The sequence below is a fragment of the Otolemur garnettii genome, unplaced genomic scaffold (genome assembly GCF_000181295.1).
Source record: "Otolemur garnettii isolate 467f Iridium unplaced genomic scaffold, OtoGar3 scaffold00012, whole genome shotgun sequence".
In the NCBI taxonomy this organism is placed as follows: domain Eukaryota; kingdom Metazoa; phylum Chordata; class Mammalia; order Primates; family Galagidae; genus Otolemur; species Otolemur garnettii.
In genome coordinates, this window is record NW_003852407.1 from 16,154,930 (window position 1) to 16,178,235 (window position 23,306).

A 23,306-nucleotide genomic window follows, 5' to 3' on the forward strand; every position below is an offset into this window, starting at 1 on the left:
GGCAATTAAGAGGTCAAGCCCTTGATTTATACAAAGTCTGCATACTCCTCTACCATGCTAGGTCTCATTTTCCTCATTAATTAATGGAGATAATTATAGCACCTACTTCATTCTTCTTTAATAAACAGAGTCACTTCCCAGGTTAACTGTGAAATCAAGTATCCTGAGGCCATGAGCAGACTATGCATGCTGTACCATCTAGTTAGGAAGCTTGCAGGGAGAAGTAAATGGGAAGATTAAGTGACTGGTAGGTCATTCATTCATTCAATCAATCACTAAATTCTAGATTGTTTGCTGTGTAACTGGCACTGTGGGTACTGAGGAGATAACGAGAGCAAATGGCCCTGTAGTCTGGCAAACAGAGCATGCAGGCTATCGAGGGAAGGCAGACGTCAGACAGGTAAATAATTAAAACTGTGGTTAGAGCTGTGCGGGAGGAAAGAGTATTCTCAGATGTTTTCAGAGGGACATGACCGGTCTGGGGAGGTCAGGAAGACTCCTAAATAAATCACACTTTAGCTAAACCCTAAAGGAAGATCAGATGTTATCTAGGCTGGGAGATGGTGAAGATGTTTCCTAGAGAAATATGTTCTAGGGAGGGAGAACAGCACCAGCACAAGTGAAGGCCCTGGAATAAGAAGGAGGATAATACTTTTTAACAAGTTAAAGGAGAAAACTGTGGGCAAAGGGCAGTGGTATGGGATGGGGTAGGTGGAGAATGGCTCCAGATGTGCCTGGAGATGCCAAATGGGGCCAGAGCCTGCAGGTCTCAGAGGAGAGGTGTTAGTCCAAGAAATGATATTATCAGATCTATGTGCCTTTAGAAAGCTCACTCTGCATGCAGCGTGGGGAACAGAGAGAAGGGGTAAGACAATAAGTGGAGGGATTAGTTAGACTAGTTAGTCTATTTCAGAAGTCCAGGTGAGATGGTGCCTTGGATGTGTTTCACGAATAGAAAAAAGCAGATTTAAAGAGTTACATAAAAGTGGAGAGCTTCTTCTAGTTTCTGGGCCCAACAATTACCACTTAGAACAATGGCGCCAAACAGAATTACATTATAGGATTCTCAATCTGGATAGCAAGATGGCAATTGCAACCACAAAAACCAGTATTTCATAGTTCCCAGATATCAGAAATCATGGCCCAGACATTTGAGGCTTTCCAGATCTCAGATTTTACTCTGGGGTCGCACTCAGGGACTCAAGAGAAAATGATAAAATAGCACCTGCTCCCACCAATTTTTTATCACAGATTTATGCAGGTTGGGGTGTTAAGTAAGGCCTGCATGAGGGTAGGGAAAAGAGATAGCTGGTGTATGTGAGTTTCTGCTGTCACCTACTGTGACACAGCACTCTATAGAGTGAAATCTCCTAGGACTCACCATAGATGCTGTTGGGCAAGGCACCTTTAATTACTATATCCTTTCCCAAAAGAGTGCTTCATAAAACAGTTTGGGAGATTCTAAGCCCATGAAAAATTCTGAGATTCTTGTAGGATATTTGGGCCAGAGTCACTGTAGAGATTCACCATGAGAATCATATTACATATCACCTTTTCATCCTTCCTAATCCTTACATGCTCCTGACTAGAGATCATTCCTGAAACTTAGAAATGGACAAAATAGGGAAACCTAAGACAAATCTGGAGAACGAAGGGTCACCCACCAAAGGCTCCACTTGCCTGTTAAAGATTCTCCTATTATGCATGAAACTCATTTTTTCTATTCATGGATGTAAATAGGATCCAATCTCTCTACTGACCCAGAGAAGATCCTAACAAAATGATGTGGTTTTGTCACTGTTCTGCATAACTGTTTACATTATATAGTGTTATTTCTTTTTAAAACAAGATCAAGGTGCAACATAAATTAAATGTTAATTAAAGTAATATTTTAAGTTTCACAGGGATGTACTTTTTTGCATATGTAAATGAGTCTGAATGTCATAAATACTTTGGGGATAAACTAGAAGTCTGTATAAAATTATTAGGTTAAAAATCATAACGACTAGTTTTTTAACCGTTAGTGACAAAAGGTGTATAGCATATGATTGGTATTAAAATTTAAAATTTACCTCTTTCACTGGCATCATCTACTAGAACAATTTCTTCTATCATGTGTCTTGGAGAGCGATTAACGACACTATGGACAGTTCGCAGAAGTGTGCTCCAAGCCTCATTGTGGAAAACAATCACCACACTTGTTGTAGGAAGATTATCTGGATACACCTTTGTTTTACACCTAGAGACAAAGCAAATGCCTTTATAAAAAGTGACTGTTATGATTGCATCATAAATGAATCTGGACTAGAAGGGGGTGACAGAACAATAAAAGCAATTTGCCCTAGTGCTGAGACTCTTGGTGCTCTTTCATTTATTTAAGTTTGGGTTAATGTTACATGTTGAATAAACAGTTTCTATTTAAAGTCATATATATAGATTTGAGCTATTTTGAAGATGCCGTTTGTATTCTTAAAACGAAGCACCCTTCCTGATGAGTATTTTCAGTTGATTCATTTTAACAGAGAATGAAATAAGAATGTAATATCAATCCCAATCCAAATACAATCTCTCAATCCAAATAATGCCAAGAATCTAACTAGACAAAAAATTAGAACATGAATTGCATGTCTCTCTCACTTTGTTAGGCAACCTGGTCTCTTATTTGAACCTTGTTAGTTAGATGAAACTACTAGAGAACAGGCTATGAGGGAACGGTAACAGCAGTAAGTAACCAGATCAAGGGATGTGTCTTGGAACAGAAGGCCCCTCAACAATGCCCAAATAACACTCTCAGGTGTATATTGCACAAGCTGCTCCAGCGTCCACCTTCTTCCCTCTCCCAGTATCAAGTGCCCCAAGTGCTCCAGGTGATTACACATCAATAGGTGTGAGAGAAACACCGACAACAGTCTTCGTGGTTAAAACAAACCTTCTTAACATACATTCTACCCTAGGTTGGCTGGCAGCTGGAAAAAAACAAAAGGGAAAGATAAAAGATGATAAAGTAAAGGGGCTGTAAGAGGGAGAGATGGAGTCACTGTAGCCCTTGTCTCTCTCTCTCTCCCAGGAAAAAAGGTTCACACACAGCTTCCTGTGTCCTTCCTTATAGCCCACAACAGCCTCTCCCATCCTCTTTACCACTCCCAAGACCCCCTCTCACAGCAGGATCCCCATCTCCTACTGCCAACAACCTCACCATCTATCCACTGATCCACAAGAGCTCAGCTGTATTTCCACATCACTGTCCAGTCCCCTCTCCCACCGTGCTCCCTCTAAGAGCCACAGGAAGGCCCGCACAGCCTGCCTCCCTCTCTGTTGCTCCCTCCCTCCAAGTCTGGGCTAGAGAGGTAGGGCCCAAAAGACTAGCTGTCTAGGCTACAGGAAAAAAAAAATGTGTTCTTATTACTCCTGATGATATTTCTGAAATAGATTCCCACCAAAACTCTGTTATAAATGTCGTGTTATTGGCTCAGCACCTATAGCTCAGTGGCTAGAGTGCTAGCCACATACACCAGGGCTGGTGGGTTCAAACCCAGCCAGGGCCTGCCAAACAACAATAACCATTGCACAGAAAAATAGCTGGGCACCTGTAGTCCCAGCTACTTGGGAGGCTGAGGCAAGAGAATTGCTTAAGCCCAAGAGTTTGAGGTTGCTGTGAGCTGTGACGCCACCGCACTCTACTGAGGGCAACATACTGGGACTCTGTCTCAATAAAGAAAGAAAGAAAGAAAGAAAGAAAGAAAGAAAGAAAGAAATGTTGTTATAAATGTGTATTACAAAAGTGGTGGCTGGACCTACACTACATAATGAGTGCTATGTTTCAGGTACATCCTCGGCGAGCAAGGTGAGATGCTCAGTATTTTTATGCGAGGAAGCATCCTGGATGCCTGACTCGCAGATGACTGGAACAAGACTTTCAGGAACAGTGAGTGTATGGGTAAAAGTGGGTCAGAGAAAGAGCTTCTTGCATCATATAGCTGAATTGTATCATCACATACAATCTCTTTTTCCAAGTTAATGCTACTTATTGTTACAGTAGAAGTGGGAAGCAGAAAACCGCCAGGGTGGCTATGTAGCTGCCAGCTTACCAAAATACTGAAAATAATAACATCAAGTGAGACAGAGAAGAGGGCTGGCTGGACAAAAGGTACAGTTACAAACAGTCTGACGGCCATGCCCAGGGCCAGGAGGCAGTAAGGAAGGCAGAGAAACCAGGGGACAGCAGGTTCTGCAGAAGAGAAATGACAACCCAGACTCTTGGATGATACACAGAAGAATTAAATTCTTAAAGTGTATGGAGAAGAAGTAGGACCTGAAGAACCCTAGAATGAAATGGAATGGAGGCCAGGAGCAGTGGCTCATGCCTGCAATCCTAGCACTCTGGGAGGCCAAGGTGGGTGGATTGCTTGAGCTCAAGAGTTCAAGACCAGCCTAAGCAAGAGTGAGATCCTATCTCTACTAAAAATACCAAAAAAAAAAAAAAAAAAACCTAGCTGGGTATTGCGGTGGGCACCTATAGTCCCAGCTTTATGGGAGGCTGAGGCTAAAAGGATTGTTTGAGCCCAAGAGTGTGAGGTTGCTGGGAGCTATGATGCCATGGCACTCTACCTAGGGTGACAGAGTGAGATTCTGTCAAAAAAAAGAAAGATGGGATGGAAAGTCAGAAAGAGAAGCAAATAAATATCAGGATCCAGAAGAACAGATCACAAAAATAAAATTCCTAAATTAGTTAATGCAACAAATCAGTAAAGAATAACAATCTCTCAAAGCAAATCAAAAAGTACAGAGAGAATATGGAAAAATCATAATGACTCTCACAGCAGATATGAACACACACTCACAGAGATGCCTCTACCTGGAAGAGCCATAAAGCACTTGAGAAGAACCAGAGAGCCTTTCAGCTTCTAGCTAAGACTTTCCAATCACAACACCACCTGTCCACGGGGGTGGAGGGAGTCCATGGGACACAGACCTGAGGATGAGCAGAAAGGCCACAGGCAATGTTTAGGAGGCAGCTGTCTTTTATCCTGTTTCAATTGAGTTTTTCACCCTCAGTTATGAAAACCAGCCACTGTAAATTTATGTTAACGTTAAAAAGTTACATATAGGTTTAGCAGCAAGGTCTGGTTTAGGAATAGAGGGAAGTCCTAATCTTTTATTGAAACATATACATACAAAAGTTGACAAATTCTAAGTGTATACCACAAAGTGGCTGCATCAAATGGCACCCAGATGAAGAAACGGTATTCCCAACGCCCCAGAGGCTCCTTTACACCCCCTTCCAAGGTAACCACTGTAGACTTCTACCATTATGTATCAGTTTTAACAGTTTTTTTGAACTTTACTTAATAATGTAAAGAACTAGTTTTCAAACCTTGAGCTATAACCCCCAGACACAGTTAGAAGACCCTAAAGAGCTTTTATGGGTTGTAGCTACTGACGTTTACTGCTTAAGGTCAGGAGTTTGAGACCAGCCTAAGCAAGAGTGAGAAATCGGCCAGGTGCAGTGGTGCACATTGCCGGCCCCAACTACTTGGGAGGCTGAGGCAGGAGGATCTCTTGAGCCCAAGCTTTGAGGTTGCAGTTAGCTATGACGATGCCACTGAACTCTAGCCTGGGTGAGACAGTAAGACTCTATCTCAAAAATCAAATAAACAAAACAACCCAATAATATAAAAAACACAGGAATCCACAAACACATATTGTGATACCAGCAGTGCATCATCACTGTCACGTGGTGTGCCCATTATTCATTTATTGCCTCTTAGCTTCAAATATACCTTCCACTGCCTGCTCTGTGAAAATGGAGCTGGCCCCTACTCACCAGTCCTCCTTTGCAGCAGCATGATGTATACGTAAGTTTTGCAGGAAGAGGACACTGCAGTGGAAGAAACTCCCCCTTCCTGGTTTTGGTGTGTTTTCTTCTTCTTACAGTGTGGTGCCAGCAGAGTGTGGATGACACCCAGACCATTACTCACTGAGTTTCAATAACACCCTCACAGGCAGATTCTTAGTGACTCTTCCAGGTACCCCAACAGTTGGCTACCCCACTGAAAAAGTGGTTCCCATTTGCCAATTCTGGCTCTGATTTCTTGACCAAATGCAAACCAAAGTGTATCTCCTGCTTGCTCGGCCTGCCTATCAGTCCCCACTGCGAAGGGTACTGTGCAGGTCTGGCCAAGGGCAACCAGCAAACTTCTCCACCAGTAAGGTTGGGGCTCATCAGGGCATTCCAAAAAACCTTAGGAGAGGTGTTCCCGTCCAAGGTTTTCCTTTCTTCCTTGATACCCTCCCTTAACCCTAAGACATTATTTATAATTACGTTTACCCCATTAGAGTTAATTATTTAAATTAAACTTTCTGTTCAAATTATTATATGCTTTCTATCTTCTGCCTGGGTGCTAACCCACATAGCTTCTCAAACTCCATGGTGTTACTCATTGAAGAATAAAAGCAAAACAGGCGAACAATGTCCTACTGTCATTATGAAAACTATTCTGACCTTGCAGGCTCCTTGAAAGGGTCTCAGTAACCTTAGAAGTCTGAGGACAACACTTGGAGAAGTTCTGATACAGAGTATACATATTCTTTTGTGTCTGAATCCTTTCATTCAACATTGTTTCTACAACATCCATGTTGTAATGTGCAATAGTTTATTTTTATTGCTGCATAGTATTCCATGAATATGTAAGTTACTTTTTCACTCTTCTATTAAGGAATATTAGTAGTTTCCAGTCTGAGCTATTACAAAGAATGCTGCGATCACCACTCATGTCTTCTGGTGGTTATGGGTATGCATTTCTGTCTTGTTGGGCAATAGGGTATGTAGAAGCTCAGCAAGAATAAATACTATGAAACTGTTTTCTAAAGACAGTATAACAATTGATGCTGTGTGTTAGAGTTCCAGGTGCTCCACATACTCACCAGTATTTGATATTGTGTCATTTTTCATTAAATGACTTTTTTTCAAGGGAGAGGAAGAGTAGTTAAGTTCTATGAGTTTTAATGTACAGATTCATATAACTATCACTACAATCAGGTAACAGAACAGCTCCATCTCCCCCAAAGGATTCCCTCATGCTATCCTTTTATGGTCACACCCTTCCCCACAACTAACCTTTGGAAACAAGTTATCTACTCTCCATTACTCGCCTCAGCCTCCCAAGCAGCTGGGACTACAGGCATCCACCACAATGCCCAGCTAGTTTTTGGTTGCAGTTGTTACTATTGTTTAGCAGGCCCAGTCCGGGCTTGAACCTGCCAGCCTCGGTGTATATGGCCGGGGCCCTACCCACCGAGCTATGGGCGCCACCTACAGTGTATAAATTTCGAGACTAGTTTCTTTCACTCAGTATTGTGTCTCTGAGATTCATTCGAGTTGTATGACAGGAGTTTGTTACTATTTATTGATGAATAATATCCACTGTATTGACATATCAGTTTATCCTTTCATCTGTTGTTTCCAGTTTGGGGCCATTATCAATAGGGATGCTATAAACATTCATGCACAGATATTTGTGTAAACAGGTTTTCACTTCTCTAAGGTAAATATCCAGGAATGGGTCTGCTGGGTTACAAGGTCAGTATAACTTTATAAAAAACAGCCAAACTCTTTGCCAGGGACTACACACTTCACATCCTCACCAGAGGCGTATGAGACTCCCTACTGTTCTGTATCTTTGGCAGCACTTCAAAGATAGTGGCCATTATTTTTTAGTGTATTTAAATAGGTACAGAGTAGTAACTTATTATGGTCTTAATCAGCATTTCCCCAATGGCACGTGCTCAATTTGCCATCCGTTTTCGGTGAAGTGTCACGTTCTTTGCCTACTTTTTGTTGCCTTCACATTTTTTACTGGGTTGTATGTTTAAAAGTTCTTTATGTATTCTGGATATCAGTTCTTTGTTAAAATATTTCATTTGCAAATATTTTTTCTTGGTCTGTAAGTTGTCGTTTCATTTTCCTAACAGTCTTCAGCAGAGGGAAAGTTTAAAAAAAAAAAAATTGATAAATTAAACTTCATCAAATTTTATTCTTTTATGGAATCACACTTTAGGTGCCATGTCTAAATACTCTCTGCCTAACTAAACTCCAGGTTCTCAATAATTTCTCCAAAAGGTATAAACTTTCAAGTCTTAGATGCAGATCTACAATCCAGTTTGAGTTAATTTTTATGTAACATATGAGGTTTAGGTCAAGATTCATGTTTTTGCATATGGATGTCTACTAGTTCCAACACCATTTGTTGAAAAGATGAGCTTTTTTCTAGTGAATGGCTTTTGCACCGTTGTCAAAAATCAAATAGCCATATTTATGTGGGTCTATTTCTGAACTCTCTAATCTATTCAACTCATCTATACATCTCTCTGTCAATGTCACACTGTCTTGATTATTGCAGCTCTACAGTTAAATCCGTAAAATGGGTACTGTCTTTCCCACAACCTTATTCTTCTTTTTCAAAATTATTTTAGGTATTCTATGTCCTTTGCCTTTCCAAATCAATTTAAAAATCCCTTGTTGGGATTTTAAGTGGGAGTTCATTAAATCTACACATGGGGCAGGGGAGAAATGATACTTTCTGAGTCCCCCACCACAAGTAGAAGGCTGGGGCTTTCGTGTCCTTGCTCTGCTGTGTACTTCTCAGGACTGTGTTTTGTGTTCTTGGACACATGATGGAAAACAGAGAAAGGAACGCAATGGTGACTCTACCCATGCTCTGGGGGGCCAGAGTTTCTCTGGCCAATGAGAGGGTTCTCTTATCACAGTGTCACTTGCTGGACTGGTCACTGTCCCCATCACTGCCCTTGCCCTCAGGGGGATAGGGTCTTAAAGAGGGGGAAAAGAGAAAACAAGAGAAAAATGAGGGTTTTCCCTGCTGTCTCCCTAATCACTTCTTGTTTCCCGTGGGGCTCTTCCCTGTCTGCATCCCGTGTGCACTTCTGAGTTTGGGGCTGCCTTTAGTACAATGTTGAACAGAATGGTGAGAAGAGATGTCCTTTCCTTGCTTTTTAGGGGAAAACTTTTAGTCCTTCACCATTGAGTATATGACACCAAAAGCACAATTTATAAAAGAAACATTTAATAAATTCGACTTCATTAAAATTAAATTTTTTTGTGCTTCATAAAGTACTATTAAGGAAATAAAAAGACAAGCCACAACCAGCAAGAACGTATTTGCAAATCATATGTCTGACAAAAATTTGCATACAGAATAAAGGACTCTTACAACTCAATAAAAAGAAGACAAATAATCCAATTAAAAGTGGGGAAAAGACTTGAAGACTTATATCTCATCAAAGATATAAGCATAGCCAATAAATACACACAGAGATCCCTCCAATATCTCTAGTTGCTAGGGAAATGCAAATTAAAATCACTATGAGATACTACTTCATACCCAATAGAATAATGTTAATGAAAAAGACAGTCAAGAAGAAGTCCTAATGAGGATGTGAAGAAACTAGAACCCTCATATGTTGCTGGTGGGAATGTTAATGGTGTAGCCACTTAGGAAAACAGCTTGCCAATTTCTTAAATAGTTTGTTAGTGCATGACCCAGCAATTCCATCCCCAGAAGGGTGGGACCTGAACAGCGCACAACAGTATTGTATCAGGCAAAGAAGACAGAGATACGAATTTAAGACTGTTGTGGCAGCTAAAATCTGCAGAGCCAAATGCTAGAGAGGAAAGAAGTATAAGAAAAAGAGGTCTAGAAATCCATTATCTTCTTGATCCTTTGGGTAAATACTAAGCTGTACTGTGCAGAGCAAGACCCCACAAACTGTAAAGAGATTATGGAGGTCATAACAGACTGAGGGATACTGGCGCTCCAACCAACCACTGGATAAACTCCTTGAACATAAGCATACAGTCGAATTTTTAGAAAGGCCATGCTTTAAGAATAGGGCTCTTCTAATCTAGAGCATGACTATGTATCATCTAAAGAGTCACCCTAACAAAGTAAAACAAACAATCTTCAAAGAATAATGCTGATTTATATTAAATGTAAATGGACTAACACTCCAGTTAAATGTCAGAGATTTTCAGAATGGATAAAAAAAGCAAGACTCACTCACATGTTTTAAAAGAGACATGCTTATAAATTTAAAGACACAGGTAAATTAATAGTAAAAGGACACAAAAAAGACATACTGTGCAAACACATAAGGAAGCTGGAATTACGCTATCTTAACTTTAGATAAATTAGGCTTTAGAACATTATTACTAGAGATAAACAAAGAGATTTTATAACGATGAAAGCTAGTTCATGAAGAAGACATCCTGTGCCCTGGGAGTGAATTTGCTATATGCCTGGAGGGCGCACTTACCCTATGCCCCAAGGGCAAGTTTGCCCCCACGCCCTGGGGGCATGTTTACCCTGCACCCGGAGGGCGAGCTTGCCCTGTGCCCTGAGGGCGGGGCTTGCTATATGCCCTGCGGGCGGGCTTGCTATATGCCCTGGAGGCGAGTTTGCCCTGCGCCCTCAGGGCGGGTTTGCCATGCGCCCCAAGGGCGGGTTTGCCCTGGGGGCGAGTTTGCCCTGCGCCCCAAGGGCGGGTTTGCCCTGGGGGCGAGTTTGCCCTGTGGCCCGAGGGCGCGTCTGCTATGCCCTGAGGGCGAGTTTGCCGTGCCACTCCCTTAATAGAGGGCTTCTCCGTATCCTAGGTGCCAGGAAATTTGCAAAGCACTTCACAAACCATCACAATCACCCTTGTTATATTCCTGATTTCACAGATAAGAATCCTGAGGTATAGAGAAGTCAGGTCCAAAAACTTACACACAACCAGCAAATGGCAGAGACAGATTTGGACTTGCCACGATTAAGTATTGAGAAATTCACCTCGGGAGAATCTGAAAAGGAACATGGGAAGAAAAGGTAACGGTACAGATTCAGAGGCTCCAAAAGAATGGACTGGAGAGAATGGCAAAGCAGTAACATCTGAGATTACAGCTAGGAATGTCCCAGAATGGAAGGATGCTGTGATTACTCAGATGAAAAAGATAGCAATGTGCACTGACCATGTAGATGAATAAAGACAAATCAACACCCTAACAGACAGTTAAAACATGTCCAGGTCTGACTACTAAAGGAATAAAAATAAAATGTACAGGCTCGGCACCTGTGACTCAAGTGGCTAAGGCGCCAGCCACATACACCTAAGGGTTTGATTCCAGCCCGGGCCTGCCAAACAACAATGCCAGCTGCAACCAAAAAGTAGCTGGGCATTGTGGCGGGCACCTGTGGTCCCAGCTACTGGGGAGACTGAGGCAGGAGACTTGCTTGAGCCCAGGAGTTGGAGGTTGCTGTGAGCTGTGGGGGACAGCTTGAGGCTCTGTCTCAAAAAATAAATAAATAAATAAATAAATAAATAAATAAATAAAATGTACAGCTTCCAGACCAAGAGAGAAAAAACATGAACGCTAAAACTTTCAGTTGAAACTGTATCAAGAAAAGCAGGAAAGGAAGAAAAAGACAGTCAACAGAAACAAGATTAGGTCAAACACTCTGAAACTGTCCTTTTCGTAGGTCGAAAATGGTAGAACATCAATTTCATATGATTCAACCTAAAAGAAATTCCAATCTATCAACAGTCACAGTAAGTGTAGACACACCAAACTCACCTACTAAAAAACAAAGATCAGAGTGAATTAAAAATATAAAATCTAGCTAGCTAGTAGAGATAGAACACTTAGAACAAAATCATATACAACCAAAAAAAATTCATGGCTGAAAATAAAGAAATAGAAAGCAATAACAGACATGTCAGTAAAATGTTAACAAAGCTGAAGGCGATGGAGGAATATCAAAATGGGGGGAAGGAGAATCAATAAAGATACCGTGAGTACTGCATTTAAAAAATTAACAAGGCACCATAAATTGTTGTTTAAATGCACTAAATGATACAGCCTGGACAAGTAAAGTAACAAAATGAGCAAGAGAAATTGTCAAATCTACATAGTGACAGATTTTAAAAAATGCATACAACTTCAAGAAAAATCTAAAGATCATGCATACTAAAACAGAAAACAGAAGTAACAGGCAACCAACAATGCTGTCTCCCAGTACAGAAGAAACATTAAAAAAAAACCATCACTTTCTAGATCACAAAGACTCAAGTTTCAACACATTTCAAATAGATCATATTCACATACAGATCATTCTCTGACCACAATGAAAACAAGCTAAAAATCAATAATAAAAAATGAGAAAATCAAAAGATAAAAAGAAATGCATATAAACTTTAAAATGTACTTCTAAGCCATTTTGAATTAAATGGGGATTATAAACTACTCACAGATAAAAATGAAAACACTACACATAAAACTAAGCATATAAGCTAAAAATGATTCATAGATGTAAATTTGAAATCTTTAATGGATTTATTACAAAACAAAAAAAGTTTTTTTTTTTTTTTTTTTTTTTTTGAGACAGAGTCTCAAGCTGTCTGTCGCCCTTGGTCAAACGATCCTCTTGCATCAGTTTCTTTCTTTCTTTTTTTTCTATTTTTAGGAGAAATGGTGCCTTGCTTTTTTTTTTGCTCAAGCTGGTTCTTGAGTTCAAGCTATCTACCACCTCAGCCTTCCAGAGTGCTAGGATTACAGGCATGAGCCACCACGCCCAGCCAAAACAAAAATATGCTAAAGAAGAAATAACAGATTAGACACAACTGAAGAAGAAAATAACAGATTAAACACAAAATAGAAGATAATTATATATAAAACAAATTAAAATGACAAGTGGATAAACAAAAGGAAACACTACTTTAAAAAAACTGCAAATCGTTAGCAAGACCGTTCAAAGAGAGGAAAGTAACAAAACAACAGAAATGACAACAGAGACATAATTACAGATCTAGTAAAAAGGTTATACGATAGAAAGCTACTAAGATAACGCTATAAAGAATAAAGACCCAGGTCTTCCAGGTCACTGTAAACGAGCCAGCTACTAAGATAATGCTATAAAGAATAAAGACCCAGGTCTTCCAGGTCACTGTAAACTAGCCAGACTCTAACTGCTATTTGTTACCTAAAGCTCCTGATCTCTAACCCATTCCACTGTGTTCTCTGGGATTCATGGTTGTCATCAGTAAAATCTCCTATAGTCACAATTCCTTGTCTGAACAATCTCTTCATTTTCTAGCACTAATTAAAATTTCACCAAGAATACATGTTCCGGAAGGAGTATTTCAAGAGAAGCCTGGCTTTTCTTCCAACCCCGTGCACCCCTGAGACAGCAGGCAGGGATTCTGGCTTCCTGTTCCTCATCACTGACTCCAGGCCACAGCATCTCCCTCCTCCTTAAGACTCCGCAGGTCCCCTGAGAAACATACCATCTCAGAAGTTTCCCCCCTTCCTTGTTACAGTCACCTTCACCTTCCCTATCAATTTTATCATACCTCTTACCCCCATCTTGGGCATTTAAATATCCATGTAGTCAATTTACCAATACCCTGGCTTCTCAGATCTTTACTCTGCTCTGCTCTCCTCTCCTCTCCTCTCCACCAACGAACTATCTTCCACCCATATACTTTCCTGCTCTAATTCTACATCTCTTATTTTACCCACTTACTATTACTGGTTGACGACATCTAGACGACATCATTTCATTATAGATAATCTGTATTTTAAGCATCCCAAACTTCGGTCACCATTCTCTATCCACTCTCTACAGACACCCAACCCTGGCTGGTTCTACCTCACTTTCTCCAGTAATCCCAGATTTTTAGCTTCATTGGGACTTCTAATCCCTACACTTCATCTTTTCACTCTCTGTTACCTTCTATTCTATTATTTTTTTATCTATCTCTTTCTTACACTCACCACCTTGTATTTCCCTATTTCTCTATTACACTCACCTAGTAAAATGCCAGTCCTAACTAAATCCAACTTTCCACTGGTTTTGCATCTTGACTTGAGCTTCTGAATAAGGGTGAAAAGTATATACATGTGACCATACTGAGAAATCTCATTTTAAATTTACAACCACAAACCACACAGCTCTCAGAACTATGCAGTATGACTACTGCATTTCCTAATTAACTCTTTCAAACTATTTCACTTCTCCACAGACTCCCCATACTTATCCACCATCCTCACTCTCCTCCCAGAAAGCTAGGATTACAGTTGTAAGCCACCATGCCTGGTCTATTTATTTATTTTTGGGGTGTGTATAACTTTCTCTACCCCAAGATCATATGATGTTCTTGTGTATAATCTTTTAGGACTTTATCACCTTGCCTTCAGATGTCCACCTATTTATACACATGAAATGGATTTTCCTATACGGTGAGAGGTAAAGGTACAGTTTCAATTTTGTCCTTTTTTTTTTTGACACAAAGTCTCACTTTGTCACCTTTGGTAGAATACCATGGTGTCATGGCTCACAGCAACCTCAAACTCTTGGGCTCATGTGATCCTCTTATCTCAGCCTCCCAAGTAGTTGGGACTATAGGCAACTCCCACAACACCTGTTTTTTTTTTTTTTTTAAGAGAAGGGGTCTTGCTGTTGCTCAGGCTGGTCTTAAACTCCTGAGCTCAGGCAATGCACCCACCTTGGCTTTCCAGAGTGTTAGGATTATAGGTGTGAGCCACTGCTTCCAGCCTTCAGTTTTACCCTTAATTATACTACATATGAGGCTGATCCAGCACCAATTATTTATATTTTTAGAAGATCTTTCTTGTATGCTATGCAGTGCCACCTTTGTCCTAAACGGAGTGTTCAAGTATGTATGGAACTGGTCGTGAACTCTCTATTGCATTCCATTGATCTGTTTATCTATTCTTGCCACAATACCAGACTATTTTAATTACTACAGTTTTCTAAGCAATCTTGAAAATTCTTCCACAAGAATGTAGGGTCCTCCAGGTCTTTGCATTTCTACTCACATCTGAGAATCAACTTATCAAATTACACACACACACACATAGATATGCTAACAGGCGCTGCACTCAATCTATAAATGTGGAAAAAAAACACCACCATCATACTACTGGCAGTCTAACCCTTGAACATGAGTATTTCTCCATTTACTTAGGTATTTAATTCCTCTCAATAATGTTGTAAAATTTACTTTGAAGAGTGCTTCTAGGATATCTGATATCTTTTGATTGCATAAGTGATCTTTTAAATATTTTTATTTTCTATGTCTTGTTATGAAACAGCTGACATATGGAAATATAACTGATTTTCCTCATCAAAGTTGATATTAAAACCATCATGAAAATAAACACTTATTAATTCTAATACCATATACCTTATCATCTGTAATTGTTTTGGATTTCTGTTACATCCAATCACGTCAACTGCAAATAACAAATTCTGATTCTTCTAGTTCTTATAACTATTCTTTTTTTTAGGATATAGAAGTATAGACTTTATTTTATCTTAGAAACAGAAGGAGTACAAGAGGGAGTGAGAGAGGGACTAGGAAAGAGAGAGCAGGGAGATGGCCCAGCATCTCAAAGAAAGTATTTCTTTTTTGGCCTCCTGACACTGGCTAAGACTTCAGTATGATCCAGAATAAAAGTGAAGTTAATGGGCATCTGTGTCATGCTCCAGATCTCAAAGGGAAAGCTTTCAAAATTATTATTAAATATGGATATTTGCTGTGAGGGTTTTTAAAATCAGATCAAGGAAGTTTCCTTCCATTCCTAGTTTGCTAACATGTTTTACTGTTAACAGTGACATTTTATCTAATTCTTTTTCTGTATCTCATGAAATGATCACATAATTTATCTCCTTTTTTCCTACTAACGTGAATTTTTTCTTTTTTTTTGAGACAGAGTTCACTTTGTCACCCTGGGTAGAGTGCTATGGTGTCATACCTCACAGCAACCACAAACTCAAGTGATTCACTTGGCTCAGCCACCTAAGTAGCTGGGACTACAGGCACCTACCACCAAACAACTGGCCATTTTTTAGAGACAGGTCTTGCTCTTGCTCAGGCTGGTCTTGAACTCAGGAGTTCAAGCAATCCACCTGTCTTGGCCTCCCAGAATGCTCGGATTACAGGCATGAACCACTGTGCCTAGCCTTTAATGTGTTGAATTTACATGACTTTTAAATACTAAACCAACCTCCCATGCCTGGAACAAACCAATTTAGTTTTAATGTATTATCAATTGCTGGATTCAGCTAACATTTCACTTATAAACCTATGTTTATCAAAGATTGGTCTACAATATTCCTTTTTTGTAACATCCTTGTCAGATTTTCATATCAAGATCAAACTGATTTCATGAAAAAAGTTTGATGCACTGCTTCCTTCTCTAGTATCTAGAACCATTTGTGTATATTTGGCATTATTTCTTCCCTAAAAGCTTGATGTGATTCATGGGCAAGGCCACCGGTACCTGGAAGTTTGTGTTTGTTTGTATGTGGCTGTGTGTCAAGGTTTTAAATCATTAATTCTACTTATCCAATAGTTACAGTACTGTTACATTTTCACTCATCTCTGGTGTCAGTTTCACTAAGGTATTACCTTTCTACTATCTTTTTAAATTAATGAAGATGCCATTCATAATATTCACTTATTTTTATTTTATTGTGGTAAGAACACTTTACCGTAGCTCATACCTGAGTGGCCCTCTCCTCAGGCTTTTCCGGGCACAATGCGGTGCTGTCACCTGTGGCACAGTGGCACGCAGCAGAGCCAGATCTTGCAGAATGAAACTTTAGGCCAGTGATGCACAACTCCCCATTTGCCTTCTGCCCCCAGACCTTGGCATCACCATTCTCCCCGCTGCCTCTGTGAGTCTGACTGTTTTAGATACCTCATATTATCTTCTGAACGGCTGCAGGATGTGTAAGGGTGCCCTCTTTTTCATTTCAGCTATTTGCTACTTAGGAAAACATCTTTCAGTTTTATGAACTCTTTCCAAACTCTTTCCAAAGAACGTTTAGGCTTTGTTGAGCTTCTATACTCTTATGTTTGAATTCTGTTCTGTTAATTTCCTCTCTTTGCAATACGTTCCCTTTTTTATTCCTTATATGGAGTTGTGACTCTTTCATTATCAGTTTTTTACAAGGAACCAACTTCTGGCTTTGCGCGCTCTCTACTGTGTCAATATTGGCTCCCAAGCTTCCGATCCTTATTTAAGTTTCCACTCTTCTATTTTCTCTCCATTTTGCCGTTCTTTTTCCAATTTCTTAAGATGCTTAGTTCACTAATTTTCTATCTTCTCTTTTTATGAAGTTATATGCATTTGAAGCTATATATTTTCATTAAGCATGAAATTAGCTATATCCCACAAATTTTGATAGGTACTATTTGCACTGTTAACAATGGTAAAGTATTTTCTTCCATGATGCAATTAATACCCAGCTAATAGAAGTTACAAAGAAAACAGACAAATGAGGTATTGAAGGTACCTGTCCAATCATGATGTGCACTATGGACTGGGTTTCACACCTTTACTCCCACAAACACACACTTTATTTGACTTTAAGGATACTGATACAAATGCCTTTAGGTCTAACTACCAATCCACAAGAAAGAGAGGGAATCGAGAAACGCATTCAAAAGATACCACAGTGATGGAGTCAGCAAAACGGAGGCCATGGAAAGATACAAGACACTCTACCTGGATTCTTCAAATAATGAACTATGAGGCCAAAAGATGGAGAAAGAATCCACCAATTACAAGAGGCTTAAGAGACACATCAACTAGCTATAATGTAAAGACCTTATTTGGCTCTTGATACCTACACTATTAAAAAAGAAATACATGACATAACGAGGGAAGTTTGAATACTAAGTGGATCACTATACCTTTCAGATGTAAAAATTGTATCAATTTTCTCTTTTCTTTTTTATAAGTTCTCATCTTCCAGAGACACATATTGAAGTATTTACAATTGTTACATCTTCGCCCGGGGCTGGAGAATCTGCTTCTAATCTTACTTAGCTTTTGTTCATAAAAGGCTACAAACCACCTAGCCTTTTCTCCACAGCCCTGTTCCCCTGTGTCAGCCTGCTTACCCCACACCAAATGATCCCAGTCAGGGTAAAAGACCAAAATGGACGCTATGGTACATTTTATAACCTAATCTTGAAAGTGACACTCTATTATTCGTACTGTATTGAATTGCTCAAACCGACCAACCCTCATACAACTTGGACAGAGACCATACAGAGAAGTGTGTAGCTGGAGGCAGAGACTGGATAGAAACCTCTAAGAGGGTACAGTAAGGGCATAAAGCAAAATCGTTAGCAACTGGTGAAGCTAGGTGGTGAATACAGGAGGATTCATTATATTATCATCTCTATTTTTATATACATTTCACATTTTCCATAAGAAGTCTTTTAAAATTTCTCCTTCCTTAAGAAAAGTGTATCAGTACAGAGACAGAGCAAAAAGGTATAAAAAGGCTACTCAGAGATAGGAGTGACTCCGTGCTCTCCCACAGAGAGACCAGATGGCTGGCCAGGAAGATGGTCCACCAGCAGCCTGCACTAAGGTGGGCTGTGCCAAGGCTGCGGAGTCCTTGTTTAGCCTGAAACCTGGTGCACAAGCATTTGTTTCACACACCATTTAAACACTGTTCTTATCATCAGGAAAACTACTCCATGTCCAAAAGCTAGTGACTTAATAATGCACTTAAAAGCTATTCATTAATAAAAGTGCCTTCAATAAGCATATAAAAGATACAAAGACATAAATGCTTATTAAGACCTGTTGAGAGTGGTGATGTACTCAGGGGAGTTATTAAAATTACAAAGCCAACTCTACCAGAAACAGTTACAGTCAAGCCTCTTAAAGTGACTGCAAGGTTCTTATAATACAGACATTATTTTAACTGCTGGCTCTGCAGGGTTCTTCAATAATGCTGAAATTGTTAAGGAAAATAAACAGTTTGTAAAAAGCTAAGATTACAATTAAGCTCTCTTGACTGATGTCCTCTTAACCAATATGCTGGATAAAGAGATATTCTCCATCACCTCTGTTTAATTTTTACATGCACAGTATTCATTCTCACGACTTATTCACAGCTATGCTGGATGGTAAACTATGATTATATGATTTCTCAACAACTTTTTACAGATTTTTCCTGGAAATAAATCCTGTTTAATCTTTCCTCACTATGGCTTTCTATGTACTGACTACTGATCCAATCCCAAACCTCCCAGAATTTGTCTCAATCTCCCCTAAAGACATTCAAGCTACATCAGGCACGACTTCAACGACCTCTTCAAGTCTCGCCTGACATTTTCCGACTAGCACCTGTCACGTCCAGCTGCCTCTGTGCCTGTACGGAGTCTTAGGCAGGGACGTCTTCATGGTCCTCTGGCGATTCTCACCACCTCTCACACACATTGGATCACCTTCTACATCCTTCCTGTCCTTGGTTTATTTAAATCCTCGCTGGGCAGAACACAAGCTCTGTAAATTCCATAGAATGGATGCTTGGCAGTTCAATGTTTTGAGATCGTGTGTGTCCAAAAGCGTCCTTATTAAAAACAGGCAATTGATTGTGAGTTTGTGTGATGGAAATGTTCTACGCCTTGATTTGGACGACAATTACACAGATACACACTCACATGCAGGCACAGTAAGCCAAGGAATAATATATTCATGTTTCAAGTCACGTACAGCTTGAATCTGTTTGTAAAAAGTTGAATAGGCAAATATTTTGGTAATAAGTTTAAAATCCCCTACTAATCCATTAAAATGAACAATTATGTCCCAATACCTGAAATACATAGTTGTAATGATCAGTAGTAGGCTGAGGTAGTATTTTTATCAGCATGCACTTTTTTCCTAAGCTGGGTGAGTCGTGACTTAGTGATACGACATTCACCTTAACACCAGTCGGCACCAACGTGCAACTTACCAGGAATTCAGCACATACTTTTCAAACACTATCGAGATCACACTAAGTACTTACCCTTCTAACCTAACATCTGGCAGAGATCTGTTGAGAGCAATCATCTCACTCGCCATTAAATTGAACTGATTGATTTTAAACATCTCTTTCATCTTTTCTTGATCCTCTTTAGGGATGACGACTGGCTTCCCCATTTCTCCAGGACCTTCATGAGGTTTTTGTACTGGCTCTGGAACTAACAATGAGGAGGAAACTTAGTGTTAATTTTATAGCAATTGATTCATGTCTGTTTGATAATATTTTCATTTAAATTGTGCCTTCCATAACCAGAGCCATTTCTGAGCCCATCCTCTCCTGGGCCATTAACACCTCCACGCCTGTATCCTGACTCAAGACCTCCTCACCTGAGTCGCTGCACAGTGTTGCTGGTCTCATCTCAAATGCTACTGATACATTTAACCTCCCCAAAGCGGGGCCTTTCTTCTTATTCCCATGAGTCCCATTATTATTCTTATTCCCATTATTCTCTAATGTGGAATTTAACCTAATTTCCCAAACCTGTCACCTGTAGAATGTCATCCTTCAGTCAAATGACCACTGCAACATCCCTCTCAGCCTCAAGTTCTCTGGATTCCATGTCTCTGCTCACACAGCTGGCTCCCTCAATCCCCTTTCCACTCCGATCTTAGCAACATGTTATATTGTCTTTCCAGGCCAATGAAAATGGTTCCTCTTGCCTGCGGCTTTTGTGAATCTCTCTATAGTGATCATTTACCACTCTTACTTATTACATCATTTCTTACAGGGGTCTTATGTCTTCAATCTGTTGCTGTCTCTTATTGTAACAATTGCTAAACCTGGGGTGGCACCAGTGGGTAGGGCTCTGGCTCCATATACCCGAGGGTGGCGGGTTTAAACCTGGTCCCAGCCAAACTGCAAAAAAAAAAAAAATAGCCAAGGGTAGTGCCTGTGTCTCAGTGAATAGGGTGCCAGCCCCATATACCAAGGGTGGCAGGTTCAAACCCAACCCTGGCCAAAAACTGGAAAAAAAAAAAAAAAAGCCAGGCGTTGTGGCAGGCACCTGTAGTCCCAGTTACTTTGGAGGCTGACGCAAGAGAATCACCTAAGCCCAGGAGTTGGAGGTTGCTGTGAGCTGTGTGACTCCATGGCACTCTACCGAGGGTGATAAAGTGAGACTCTGTCTCTACCCAAAAAAAAAAAAATTGCTAAACCCATCTATGCACCTTCTTACCTTCTTTCCCTCACTAGATTACAATCTCTTTTTTATCAAGGGTTTGTATAATTGAAATACCTTTTGTGGAGTTTATCATGTACTTTATAGAAGCTTTGTAACTATACACTGAATTAACACCTGAGTAAAAATACTATTCAAGATAAGCCAGGATAAAAATGCTAGACTTGGTAATAGTAGTCATTACAATAAGCTTTATGCTATAGTAGACATTATATTAATAACAAGCTTCAGCGTTGATTATAGCTTCATGAAAGGTAATTTTAATCAAGAGTAATATTATCTCTTGATATATACATAAAAAGAGTAAGATGTCAGATCAGCACTTCTCAAACTTTACTCCTTATTATATGCTTTTGAGATGATAAAATGTGTTCTAAGAAAAACACAAGGTTCTAGAATATTTAGAAAATGCTGTGTTAAACTTCTTATCTAAAAGGGATAGAATGAGGTAAGACCAAGAATGAGAAGAAAATATGTTTTGTACTTTATTTTGAAAGCTGAGAAGTTTCCTGTAGATTGTTTTTTAGGCATCTTCACAATGTCTATGCAAAAATAATGACAGCAAGGCAGAAGAAAAGCCATCTCTTTTTAGCCAGGCTTCATCTGCCCAAGAGCACCACAAGACGGTGCAGCTGACCTGTAGGAAGCCTCCTGCAGATGGTGGCACAAAGGAATCTACCAATATCAGAGCTGCGGAATATGAAATTATTTATATGTCCAACAACTTCGTCCAGAATATAAAAGTCTATTTCACAGAATCATGAAGAAAAAAATAGTGTACACTAATTTTCTCCTGTTCTCAGAATAATTTGTGATTTTAGGAGGGAAATTAAAATAGTAGGAAATAACTTTCAAAATTATAGGAAACTGAAATAACAGTTTTTAAAAGCAAATTCTGCTTAATGTTTTCTAAGTAGGTAAGCTCTTGATAACAGAGTTGGCAGAATTTTAAAATCATTCTCAATGACAAACATTCTCAACAAGTATGGTAAGAACTGTAATAGAAGTTGTCTTATATAAATCATAAATTATAAAACTCTTAGAGTCATTTCTACTTACATGTCTCTGAAAGTAAAGAATAATCAATAGATTTTGGGACTGGTACATTCAGGGGTCAATAGGAAACACCAGAGTTCTGAAGGGGACAATGAACTTTTGTGAATGATACAGATAATACTGAACAGGTGGGAGACATCTAGTGGCCCTGATTATAAACATGCTTCTGCTACCTGTGCCCTAGTTTAGAGAAGAGGGGTAACTTTATAGAAAAGGTCTCATGCTGCACAGTTTTTTTTTTTTTTTTTTTTTTTTTGAGACAGAGCCTCAAGCTGTCCCCCTGGGTAGAGTGCTGTGGCATTACAGCTCACAGCAACCTCCAACTCCTGGGCTCAAGAGAGTCTCCTGCCTCCGCCTCCCAAGTAGCTGGGACTACAGGCACCCGCCACAACGCCCGGCTATTTTTTGGTTGCAGCCGTCATTGTTGTTTGGCGGGTCCGGGCTGGGGATTCGAACCCGCCACCTTAGGTGTACGTGGCTGGCGCCTTAGCCTGTTGAGCTATAGGCGCCGAGCCGCTGCACAGTTTTAAAATTAAGAGTTCTAAGTTATACAAGTACCATCTATAATGGCTTTTGCTGGCAGTGGGGGTGTGGGGAGATCCTGAATCTAGCCAAGCCTCTGGACCTAACTACTAATTCACAGGAAATACAGGAGACAGAGGGACACAATAAATACCATTAAAGGGATGCAAATCCTGACCGTGGAAAACTGGAAAAGAGAAATAATCAAATTCCTTCTTCCAAAAAAAAAAAAAAAAAACCACCCCACCAAAACAGGTGAGCAAGGGAGAAAGAGAAAGGGGTATCCATGTCACCAGAGTAGCCATGAGTTGACAACTTATGAAGCCAGATGATGGGTATATGAGATTTTAATTTTCTATTCTTTCTGCTTTTGTTTAGGTTTAAAATTTTCCATGGGGGAGGAGGGCCATGAAGGAAGACCCAAGAAATTGTTACTTTAAGTACTATGAAGTATAATCTTGATTGCTTATAGCATAAGAGACTGTATGACCAGAAACTTAAAGTTGAGATCTTGAGATCTAAAGAATCAGGCAAAAATGAACAACATACACAATCATGCCGACAGTATATTTTATAAATGTCATCATCTGATATTTATTAATAATCTGAAAATCTAGCATACTGCCCATATTGTATAGTCTAAC

At 39.8% G+C, this 23,306-nt stretch overlaps 1 protein-coding gene across 1 annotated transcript in view; it reads right to left on the bottom strand.

Annotated features, from left to right (window-relative positions):
- Positions 1-23,306, bottom strand: part of GALNT1 (polypeptide N-acetylgalactosaminyltransferase 1) — a 78,241-nt gene that overhangs the window by 32,055 nt on the left and 22,880 nt on the right. Inside the window, 2 exon segments of the mRNA XM_023510167.1 lie at positions 2,073-2,239; positions 19,890-20,064. Coding sequence (XP_023365935.1) covers positions 2,073-2,239; positions 19,890-20,064 — 342 coding nt within the window.